Here is an 11,998-nt window from a genome sequence, read left to right on the forward strand (position 1 = left end):
CACTGGGCACAGCTGGGGCAGCGGCGTCTCTGTAGTCCTGGAGCCTGGAACAGGCCCAGCAGGCGCGTTCTACCCGGCAGCAGCCCGCACACAGAACCCAGTGCGGGGACCAGCGGCCCAGACTGTGACCAGAGGTGCGCGGGGCCGGCCCGGGCGACCCTCAGATCGCTCTCCTCCGGCTTCGTCCGGGTTTGCTCCCCGCCCCTAGGCCACACAGCAGCGAGCCCCGGCCCTGGCTTATCCTCGGCCCCAGCCCCGCCCTCCTTGAGCTGTGACCCCGCCCTTTACCGGATTCCGCCCCGCCCGCTCCGGGCTCTGTAGGTTCCCAAGCTACCTGGCCCCGCCCCTTCTCCGGCTCCCCGGATTGGGGGCCGGCTGGGAACCACCAAGTGGGCTGAACCTCCGAACCGCCCAGAGCAACCGGAAGTCTGCGGGGCGAGCGGCGGCGAGCGTCCGAGGCCCGTTTCCGGCGTCGTCGCGCTGGTAAAGTCTCTGGCTGGCCCCGGGAGGGTGAGTCGGTGCTGAGAGCGTAGATTAGAGTCGGGGCGGCCCACGTTCTCCTCTCCCCTTGGGCTAAGAGGTCTCCTACCGGCCCCCGCGTCCTCCCGCCTCCGACGCGGCGGGCCCCGCGCTTCTCTGGTCTCTCCGCTGGGAAGCGTTGGTGGAGCGGGCGGCTCTGAGAGCCCGTTGGCGCCTGGTAGGGCGGTGGTCGAGCCTTGTCCGTCTTGGCCGGGAAGAAGCGGGAGGGGTCATCCCACAGATCCGGCCTCGCGGCAGCCTCGTAGCCTCCCCTCCGGTTCTAGGCATGCTCCAGCCTGCATACCCATCATCTCCCTCGGGGGCACTCTTTTACCCTCTCTCACTGCTCCTTCAAGACCTAAATTTCGTGAAGGTGGCCAAAAGGGCTATGTCTTGGGATCGTAGGCTGTGTATTTTCTCTTAATTCTGGCTGCTACTTAGAGCCTGTACTTCTCTACATGGGACCCAGGATCCAGCACTGGGAGGCACATGCCTGCTGCTGGCCAGGCCCAGGTGGGGAACCGCTTGACAGTGGTCACTGCAGGCTGAATCAGCTCATAGCCTAAAGCTTCTTCCCTCAAGCCGCTTTTGGAGTCAGAATCTCCCTTAGGAAGTCCACTTCTCTTTCTGACCTCCCAGGGGGATGCCCGGAGAGGGGTCAGGTTTTTGTACGAGGGTTGGGGTGTGGTCAGGTGTCCCCTCCTCTTCTCCCTGCAGTCCATCTTTCTGGTTCCTGTCTACTCCAGCCGCCCAACTCATCTTGCTGCCTGAGATCTTGCCCCACTGGCTCATTCAGCCCTAGTCTTTCCTGCCTCGGAGGGTCCTTGCCTCTGGCGCTTGCACACTCTGTTTCTGCTGCCTACGAGTTCCCTCCCCACCCCCATTAGCACCGAGTTAGCACCTAGGGGAAGTAACCCATCAGACTAAGTCAGAGTTTCCTAGTTTAAATGCTTTCTGAGTCCCTTGTACTTGTGCTGTCATCACAGTTGTAATTTTGGTTTGTTTGCATGGTCAGTTAACTCTTTATCCCACTAGGCTGCTCCAAGAAGGTAGAGTCCTTGTGTGCTGTTCACTACCACATCCCTATTGCATAGCCAAGCCCTGGTACACGTGGCAACTATCCATTTCATGTTTGTGGAGTAATTCTTCCATGTCACACTCTCTGAAAGATGAATGAAGCTTCGGAGGGCAGATACTGTAGTGCTACGGCCATTTTGGCCCCACCACAAGTCCCTGCCAGAGAACACTTGGAGTTGGAAGTAAAGGATTGGAGGACGTGGTACCCCCCTCGATTAGTTTGGAAGTGAGAGGTTGGGGCCTCCAGGATTGTGACCTCTGACTCTTTGGTAACTGCCAACAGGTCTCTCAGCCAGGACACGTGGATTCCCACCCACCGAGCCTCATGGTAGGAGTCTGACTTCCCCTGTTCCCTCCCTCGTCTTGTGAGGCCCCTATCTGCTCCTCTGGGCACCCACCGTGCCCAATGGGCCTGGACCTAGACCCTCGGCCTCTTGCTGACCCCTTGCCAATCTCGGGTGTGTCCAAGGTAGTGAACAAACCCTGCTCAGATTGGGCCTGCCTGAGGCTCTTAGGGGAGGGTTATAGATCCCCATGGTCTGGGTCCCGCCCTCTCCTCCATACCGTCCCTCCCCTTGATTTGATTTTATTTTTTGGCCACACTGCACAGCTTGCAGGATCTTACTTCCCTGACCAGGGATGGAGCCTGTGCCCCCTACAGTGGAAGCAGAGTCCTGACTGCAAGACAGCCAGGGGTTTCCTTCCTTCCCTCGATTTTAAAACCAAAGCGGCCTGGTGACTGTCTCACTCAGCCTTGTGGTCTTTGTGATTGAGACAGCCAGGAGACTGGTGTGTGTCCTTTCAGGAGGCTGTGACATTTGGTGATGTAGCTGTGCACTTCTCGCGGGAGGAATGGCAGTGTCTGGACCCTGGCCAGAGGGCTCTCTACAAGGAGGTGATGCTTGAGAACCACAGCAGTGTGGCTGGACTAGGTGAGGCTTTATTCGGACACCCCTACCCCTTCCATCATCGGTCAGCACCCACCTATTTTGGCCTGTGTTAGAGGCTGCAGATCTGGGCTCCATGTGGTCGAGTCCTCGTGAGCTAGGCAGGGGCTTGGGACTTTGAGTTCTTGTGGGTCAGAAGCTGACCCCAGGAGGAGTCTTGGTGAGCCAAGCAAGCTCCCAGGTTTGCATATGTCATGTGGTTCAGTGCTCACAGGGTAAGTGGACTTTCTGCCTGAGTGGGTAGAAATACAATCCAAACTTGAAATAGCTTAAACAGCTACTCAGATTTTCAATTTTTCTAGTGTGTACTTAACTTATTCACAACACTCTTCATTTTTAATGTCTGTTATGTTTGTATTTGTTTCCCTTATTTATTTTTGCAGCATTTTTTCACTGTGTTGACCGTGATTGATACTGCCATGAGACTGTTGTTTCATCTTTCAGAGACCCAGCTTGTGGGTTTGGGGGGCAGGAGGGGCAGGGCGCTCTGTCACTGAGTCTTTCCGCCTTTCTTCCTTCCTCCCTTTTAAGTTATTGGGTCTGCTGTGTTGTTTCTTTTCTTTCCTTCGTACCTTTTGGCTGTGCTCACAGTGTAGGTGGACTTCTAAAAGTTAGATAGGTGGACTCTCTGCTTGAGTGAATAGAAATAGAATCCAAACTTGAAATAGCTTGAACAGCTACTCAGTCAGATTTCTTATTGTTTCTTGAGTTTAGTATTTACCTGTTCTGTGTTTACCATTCTTGATTCTAGTTGGTGTATTTAAAAACATGAAAATTTATGCATAAATATCACTTCAGCTGCATCCTACAAATTTTGACTCATAGTAAATACAGTTGCCACTTACTAATTCATCACATAGTTTCCAGATAGTAATCGTTTTGAGCCACCCATTGTGATTGCTGTTGTGTCCAGCTGCACTTAGATCAGGTGCAGGCTGTGGTATTGTTTCATGGCCTTTGCCCGACCCCCTTTCTGGCTGCCCAGGGACGTTTCTCTGAGAGCAGCACACATGTGCTTGGCAGGAACCTATTTCCTGTTGAGTGTGGGGTCCTGCTGTCACCTGAGCCTTTGACCTTCTCTGCCTGCTGCCTTCTCCACCCCATGGCTGAAAACCTGAGGAGTGCTCTAGCCAGAGGGCTTGACCGGCCCTTGGGTGGGCTGGGAGCACTTCACATGGCTGCCCCACAGCATGGGGGCTACTGGCCCCAGAAGGCAGGTGCCAGGGGGTGCCTGCCAGTCTCCAGCCCTCTGCTGAGGCCCTGGGCTCTGTGTGAGGACTTGAGGCTGGGGCTGCTGGCTGCTGATTGGGCTTCACACCTTCTGATTTAAAATCCATTTTGTTGGTTGATTTGTTGTTGTATTGTTTCTTCAGCACCCCTGCCTCTTGGAGCATTCCTGAGGGGACTGAGGGAAGTGCTGGCTGTGCCTGCTTCTCTCCCCATTGGGGAGAGCTGGCCTGTGTTCTGCAGACTTGGGTGACAGGACTCCCTGGCAGTCCTGGCCCTGTCTCCATTTGCAGCAGGGCCAGAATGGGAGTCCACACGTTCCTCTCTGTCCAGCCTCAGGAGGCAGCAGGTCTGGACAGGAGGCCCCTGTGCTCCAGTAGCCCCCAACCCTTTACTCCTGGGGACCAGGGAGAACTGAGCCCCGAGCTACACTCCCAGCCACAATGATGCCGTCTCCTCCTCTGCTGCCCCCACAGCAGGATTCCTGGTCTTCAAGCCTGAGCTGATCTCCCGGCTAGAACAGGGGCAGGATCCATGGGTCCTCGACCTGCAAGGAGCAGAGGGGAGAGAGGCAGCCAGGACAACCCGGACAGGTGAGGCTTCTGGGCACAGGAGGGATTCAGGGTCCCCATGCCTGGCGAGGGCTCAGGTGGGAGGCTGGAGGGGGACCCCAGAGGCCATCCATGCAGCTTTGCTGAGTTGCCTGGGTATGCTGTGGGGTGGGTCTAGAGGTGTAGGCCAGTCATGGGGCAGCCTCAGGAGAGACTAAACTACAGAAAAGCAAGGGCATAGAACTCCTGTGCATTACGCAAGACAGTTTGTTTTTGAACCACGTTTTGTTAGTTTGAATTTTACTAATATTCTTATTAAGCAAAGGCACACGTGTGACTCTGAGCAGCTGTTCACCTACCACTGCCACGCTCCCTCCAGAGTTTCATGGGGTCTGGGTGACCCCAGCCTCTCAGATGAAGTTCCAGGGCTGTGTTGGTGTCCTGAAGCTGCTGTAACAAAGCACATAGACTGGAGGCTTACCACAGCTGAGATTTACTGTTCCTTAGTTGTGGGGAACCACATGTCCAAGGTCAAAGCAGTGTCGTGGCCCCTCTGAAACCTGTAGGGGAGGATCCTCCCTGCCTATTCCAGCTTCTGGTGGCTCCAGGTATTCCTTGGCTGGTGGCCACATCCCTCCAGGTGGAGGGCAAGCAGGGAGGTGGGCCCTTTGGAAACCCCCAGGAAGGAGGCGTCAGGGTAGTGCAGTGTAGTCACTGTGGCCTCCTGGAAGCTGAGGGGCAGGGCAGCAAGGGATGGACACAGCAGTGTGAGTCAGAGGGCAGGACTGGCAGGGGCTGGAGAGAACCCTGCCCAGTGGACAGCTGAGGCCCACCTCTCTTGGACTCACCCCTGTGTGCCCCTTAGCAGCTCTTGTGCCTCATTTTTCTCAGTACATAACACCCCTCTGTTCAGTTTTCAGCCCCTCTTTCCTCCTTACTCTACTTCCTCTCACAGGTACCCTAACCCTGCCTCTTATCCTCCACCCTTTTGGGCTCACTTTGTTTCTTTGTGGGTTTTTCCTCCTACTCATTCCCTGTGAGATGACCTGTCCTCCACGTAGGAGAGTGGCTTTTTGCAGTCTTCTAGGTATATAGTAACTGAATGAATGCATTAAGCATGAACAGAACCAGATTTTGACCACTGTCAAAAGGCACTGACTTCTCATCGCATCTTTCCAAATGCTCAGTACAGCCTGTCCTGGGGCTCAGTCCCAGGGATGGTATGCACCCCCACCCCCCAGTCACCTTTCTCTGAGCACAGGGGATTAGTAGCAATTTGCTTCCTGTTCATTTCAGATTCTACAGTTGGGACTGATGGTGAGCAGGCCTGTGAGGACATGGACAGTCTTAAATCAGAATCTGGGGGGGTCATGGTCAAAACCTTGCCCCAGGACTTTCCCCAGAGTCCTGGCTTTGGAAACAACTCAGATCCTGAAGTCTGTTCACAGAGACAGCCAAGCTCCCTCTTCCATAAAAACTTCTTGAACATGGGGACCACGGCTCCCAGGAAGGCCTTCGCCGAGGACGAGTTCCAGGGTCATGGCGAGCAGGGAAGCAGTGGCCGCCTGGGTTGTCAGCCTGATCAAAGTCAGGAGTCCTTCCGAAGGTGCGATGTATGTGGCAGGAGTTTGCGATCTCCTTCAGATGTTGCTTTGCACCAGGAAATGAATACCCAACAGAAACCCAACAGATGCCAAGAGTGCCAAAAAAAGTTATCTGATTGCTTTCAGGGGAGACATCTGAGTACCTTGCCTGGAGAGAAACCATATGAGTGTAGGGAGTGTGGAAAGGTCTTCAGGTTGTGCTCACAGCTTACTCAGCATCAGAGGATCCACACTGGAGAGAAGCCATTTAAGTGCACCGACTGTGGGAAGGCCTTTCGCCTGAGCTCAAAACTTATCCAGCATCAAAGGATTCACACTGGGGAGAAGCCCTACAGGTGTGAAGAATGTGGAAAAGCCTTTGGGCAGAGCTCCAGCCTGATCCATCATCAGAGGGTCCACACAGGAGAGAGGCCCTATGGCTGCCGGGAGTGTGGGAAGGCCTTCAGCCAGCAGTCTCAGCTGGCCAGGCACCAGAGGACCCATACAGGAGAGCGGCCCTACCCGTGTCGGGAGTGCGGCAAGGCCTTCAGCCAGAGCTCAACCCTAGCTCAGCACCAGCGGATGCATGCTGGGGAGAAGCTTGAGCTCCCGAGAACCCCAGAGAGTCCTAGCCTGGGTGCACGTCAGAGGATGCATGCTCCCGAGAAGCCATTTAAGTGTGACGAGTGTGGGAAGGCTTTCCGGTGGGTCTCCCGCCTGAGTCAGCATCAACTGACACACACTGGAGAGAAACCTTATAAATGCAACAAGTGTTCAAAAGCCTTTGGTTGCAGCTCACGACTTATTCGCCACCAGAGAACTCACACTGGAGAAAAACCGTTTAAGTGCGATGAGTGTGGGAAGGGCTTTGTCCAGGGCTCGCACCTCATTCAGCATCAGAGAATTCACACCGGGGAGAAGCCGTACGAGTGCAGTGACTGCGGGAAGGCCTTCAGCCAGAGCTCGAGCCTCATTTACCATCAGAGGATTCATAAGGGGGAAAAGCCCTACGAGTGCCTCGAATGTGGAAAGGCCTTCAGCATGAGCACACAGCTCACGATACACCAGAGGGTGCACACGGGCGAGAGGCCATACAAGTGCAGCGAGTGTGGGAAGGCCTTCAGCCAGAACTCCACCCTCTTCCAGCACCAGATTATCCATGCCGGGGTAAAGCCCTACGGATGCAGCGAGTGCGGGAAGGCCTTCAGCCGGAGCTCATACCTTATCGAGCACCAGAGGATCCACACTCGTGCCCAGTGGTACCGTGAGTACGGGAGCACCCTGGAGGCTTCCACCCACGCGAGTCGTAGGAGAGTTAATCCTGTAAAGAAACTTCACAAATGTAATGAATGTGAGAAAATATTCAGGTGGCGGTCGCATCTCATTATCCACCAGAGAATTCACACTGGAGAGAAGCCTTACAAATGTAATGAATGTGGCAAAGCTTTTAATAGGAGCTCAAGGCTTACTCAGCATCAGAAAATTCACATGGGCTAGACCACTTACCTTTACAAATGTGTATAAATGTGAATAAACCTACAGCCTTAACTTATTTGAAATGGGATCTTTTACACTGAAGATTTAGAAAACTAGGGAAGATTCAGAACTGCTCTCTTAGGTGTTGAGATTCATACATGGTGTATGTTTTTGCTGGCACGTTTGACCTTATCCCCTCCAATAAAGCTCGTGTCTTACATCAGGGTGACACATGTAGCATTTGAGCTCTCAGAGGGATGACCCTGGACCTTGTGGACGAGACATGAGACGAGCCCCGGCAGCCCCACTGGCTAAGGGGGTGAAAGAAGTCACCTGGGATGCCTTCCTTAGGCCCCAGGTACCAGACTGGCTTCTGCAGCAAGGATGTGTTTGTGCAGGGCCGCTAGGGGGGTGCCCGGGCTCCCCTTCTGCTCTCCTCAGTGGATATGCCTCGCAGAGCAGCCCTTCTCTTCAGGGAGGTGCTGGGTCCATGCAGGCACACCAGGAGCAGCACCCAGGCCTGGGGACAGTCCCTGGCCTGCTGTAAGTCCGGAACCCAATGGCCTCCCCGAGTGTTGTCTTACAGTGGTTACAAGAGTGAAAGAGCAGCCCCGAGGACGCCACCAGAGGCGTACCCTCAAAACACCAGCCACACGGACCACCAGAACTGGAAGGTCTGCAGGCAGACGCGTGAGCTGGTGCCTTTGCATAGGCCGATAGGTGCTGGAGACACCTGCTTACCAGGATCAGCGTGGGGATGTGGCCTCAACGGGCCCCACAGGTCCCCGGGCAGAGGGCCCATGGGTGCCGAGCACTGGGTGCCAGTGAGCAAGCCCACTCTGCTGGCATCGCCTCCTGGTCAGGTTTTCTCTGCCAGCATGGCCCGGCTTGGGTCGAGTGGTCAGAGCATGTGGCCATCTTGTCACCAGCGGGAGGAACGTGCAGGGAACATCACTGCTCTGGTTGACTGACAGGCTGGGCTGCAGAGCGGCTCCTGGAGCAGCTCAAGGGCCTGCGAGCTGCAGGATGAGGCTGACGTGTAGCAGTGGCTCCCACATGACCTAGGGCCCTGGGCTGTGCAGGGGACTCAGGATGAGGAGTGTCACCAGCTGCTACCCAGGACCACCCTGAGACCTGGCGATCTTTGGCACCATTGTCGATAATCATAGGGCAAAGGACTGTCTCCCACGGAGGGGCCACTTCTCCCGTGTCCAACAGGTGACCCTGAGGACACTTGCGGGTTTATTGCAACAGGACTTGGGTCATGTCACACGGGTTGTGTTAAGCCCAGGTTCGCCTTGTGTGACCTAGCCCAGTAGCAGCCTATGGGTTTCTCTCCGAGAACAAGTGGCAGCTGCTCCAGGTGCCTGGAGAGGTTGGGACAGCAGAGTCCAGGATGTTCTCAGCAAGTAGACGGGACTCAACCCCCCAGCAGCTCAGCCTGTTTGGCTGCTTCGCTGGCACAAGTAGTGTAGGTTGCAGTGCTGTCTAGGGACAAGGATTGCCCCGCCTGCAACTTCGGTGTGCTCCTGCCCTGAGTAGGGCACCATGCAGACATTGTGTGTCTGCAGCAGCTGTAACCCCCAGCTTCACCCACAACTTGTGTCTGAAAGTCAGTGCAAGAGGGCAGGGACCTCTCCAGACACCAGAGGTTATGTCCCCACCTCAGCTGCTGTGCTCAACCAGGTGATCACTGCCTTCAGAGCCGGGCAAGGTGGGTACCTCTAAGTGGGCCATATCTTAGGCCTTTTGAGCCACCTAACAGTGGGACAAGATCAAGGTCCTGGGTGGACATGCCACACCCCCACCCTCTGCAGGTGCTAGGAAAGTGGTTTGTCATCGGATGGGCCCTCCCCACAAGGGAGTCCTCCTGGCCACTTCCTGGTAATGATGCGCAAAGCGGTGCAGGGCCTCTGGACTCCAGAGTCTGCTCCACAGGATGCTTGTCTTCCCTGACAGCACTTGCAGGCCAGCCAAAAAGGGCCAGAGGACCCAGCCTTAAACACACTCTAGCACCTGGACTCGGAATCAACATGGTCCTGTTGGGGGCTGGCCCACTGTGTGCCCCGCGGGCCAAATGCAGGCCTGTGCCCACATCTGTGAAGCCTGGTGATCAGCCTGAGGACACTGGCCTGGGACCTCCACAAAACCTAGCTGGAGTCAGTCTGTAAATGCATGCATATCTGAGAAATGTAATCACAGCCAAGGAGGCGTCACCAATGCGGCAGCTGCTTCTGATCTGACAGCCTCCTGGTTTTGCTTCCAGGCCGGTCGGCAGGGCTCCTGACCACGTGGGCTTGGTGCTGCTCACAATCCACATGTGCTTGTATCACCTTCAGAATTTTCATGTCCCAGTTTACCTTGTAAAAGGCCTAGAACTAGAATGGTTTTTACATTTTTAAATGGTTGGAGGGGGGTGGGGAAAGACTATTTTGTGACATTTGAGAATTATATTGAAATCAGATTTCAGTGTGACCAAATAAAGGTTCTTCGAACACAGCTGGCCCTTTGCTTGCAAGGTGCCTCTGACTGTGTGGCAGTCCTGCCTCCAACCTTTGAGGTATTATTTTTCCACTGTTCTTACGTTTTGTTCACTTAAATGTCCCAGGATAACCAAAAATTCAATAGAAATCTCAAGGCCTACATTCGAGCCTAGAATACTGGCTGCAGAAGTATTGGGTGAGGAGTCTCCTTAGCTGCGTCCACGTGAAAAAGGTTTGTGGTATTTGTGTGTCACCTGATGACGTTGCATTCAAACTGCTGCTGCATGGGTTTCAGATCCCAGAGCACGGAGAAGTGTCTTCGTACTTGTGTGTGTGTGTGTGCTGGGAGGGGAGGAGAGGGCTGCCTGCCAGGTGTGGGAATTCTGGACTATTCAATCCTACTTCCAAGCTGTATTTCCCAGTGGGGTTTCAGGAACAGTAAACTCATTTTAAGAATTTCTATGAATTTCTTGGCACTCCAGTGTTCAGGACTCAGCTTTCCGTAGATCCCACAAGATGCCCAGCATGGCCAAAGAGAATTTCTAGAACACTTATAGGATAGATTCTAAAATACTTTGGATTTCTCTTTTGGAGACAAATTAAACTCATAATTTTGACCTGAAATTTGTCTTCATTATCAGATAAGCTTTATGATACTTTGAGCATTGTGGAAGCTTCACTAATAAAGTGGGGTGTCTGCAGAGCCCAGTGGGTTGTCACATCCGTGTGTCCCCTTGTGGATGTGGCTTGCACTCAGAGCCCAGGAGAAGTTTGTTGAATGAATGCTGTGTTTGAGGTACATCAGGCTTTGAGGTGAAGCTTTAGAGGCCCACAGATGAGAGAAAATGCTCCAGTGCCAAGTTTCCACAGAGGTCTACATAAGGTCAAACATCTGCTCTCTGCAAGGTCTTGTTCTTGTCTGGGGACACGGTGGCAGGGCCAGCTCTGCAGTCAGGGAGCCCTACAGGCGCGCAGGGAGGCACAGCGTTTAAAACCACCCTCACCCCACCTGGTTTTGCATGGCCCTGGAGATGAGAATGGTTTTTCTGGTTTTGGCTGTGCTGGGTCACAGTTGTGGCACACAGGATCTTTTAGTTGTGGCATGCAGGCTCTAGATCCCTGACCAGGGATTGAACCCAGGGCCCCTGCACTGGAAGTGTGGAGTCTTAGACACTGGACAACCAGGAAAGTCCTAAGAATGGGTTTTAAATGGTTGAAACAAATTTTGTGACGTGAAATTAAAATTTAGTGTCCATAGGACATTTTATTGGAATATAATCATGCACATTGGTTTCATTGTTTTCTCTGGCTGTTTTTGAGCTACAGTGGCAGAGCTGATAGAATCATGACCTGAAAGGCTAAAATATCCTCTAGCCGTTTAGAGAAAAGGTCACCACACCCAATGCAGGTGAGGAGGGCCACCTCTGCTAGCCTGTAAGCCTGTGCCCCACAGCTGGAGGGAACTTCTCCAGCTGGATCGTGTCTACCTCCTGCATACAGTAAGGCCAGAGGCTGTGCATGGTCTGGAGTCTGGGGCCCCTCATTACCTGGCTCCGTTCAGTGCCAGGAGCCAGCGGTCCTGGGAACAGCCTGGTGCCCATCGTCTGCTCACGAAAACCTCTCTCTCTGTACAGTGATGCCTATGTCACTGTTTGCCCGTGTGCGTCTCCTTGAGACAAGCACAAGGGCTCACAAATGGACAACCTGGGGTTGGCAGTATTAGAGCTGTCAAGAGCTCATCGGAGGCCAAGGTGAGGGGTGAACATAGTCAGGGCCCACCACATCCAGCCTCCCAAGGATGGAGGTCAATGTTCTGGTCCAGGTGTTCCTGACCAGTGGCTTAAAAGGCAGAGATGGTGCCTTCTGGGGATGGGGGAGAGAAGCAGGTGAGTAAGCAGAGCTCTGCACTCCCAGTTAGCGGCCTGGACCCCTCAAGGGTGGAGATGACAACACGTATAGACAGAGCCTCAGAGGGCCCCAGACCCTGAGTCTGCTGACCTTCCAGGGCCTGGGGAGGGGATGAGCAAGGTGGACACAGCCATGTGGCTGGCGGCGAGGCAGCGGGGCTACCCCGGCCGGGAGCACAGGGACAGAGGCCTCTGTGGCCTGGCAGGCAAGAGGCTGTGCAAACCCTA

The 11,998-nt window shown here is 54.3% G+C and overlaps 1 protein-coding gene across 4 annotated transcripts; it reads left to right on the forward strand.

Annotated features, from left to right (window-relative positions):
- The first annotated feature begins 396 nt into the window (after positions 1-396).
- Positions 397-9,932, forward strand: ZNF7 (zinc finger protein 7). Of its 4 annotated transcripts, none has more exons than XM_040261454.1 (5): positions 397-510; positions 1,880-1,924; positions 2,402-2,528; positions 4,247-4,363; positions 5,618-7,452. In XM_040261454.1, exons 2-5 carry the CDS (start codon positions 1,922-1,924, stop codon positions 7,399-7,401), a joined length of 2,031 nt encoding a protein of 676 aa, XP_040117388.1. In that variant the 5' UTR covers positions 397-510; positions 1,880-1,921; the 3' UTR covers positions 7,402-7,452. The 4 variants fall into 4 exon arrangements, with proteins under 4 accessions (XP_040117388.1, XP_040117387.1, XP_040117386.1 ...); XM_040261453.1 differs by lacking the exon at positions 397-510 and adding an exon at positions 630-1,032 and having other exon boundaries at positions 4,250-4,363; XM_040261452.1 differs by lacking the exon at positions 397-510 and adding an exon at positions 636-1,032 and having other exon boundaries at positions 5,618-9,932.
- Positions 9,933-11,998: the final 2,066 nt, after the last annotated feature.

The sequence above is a fragment of the Oryx dammah genome, unplaced genomic scaffold, assembly GCF_014754425.2.
Source record: "Oryx dammah isolate SB20612 unplaced genomic scaffold, SCBI_Odam_1.1 HiC_scaffold_19, whole genome shotgun sequence".
Lineage (NCBI taxonomy): Eukaryota > Metazoa > Chordata > Mammalia > Artiodactyla > Bovidae > Oryx > Oryx dammah.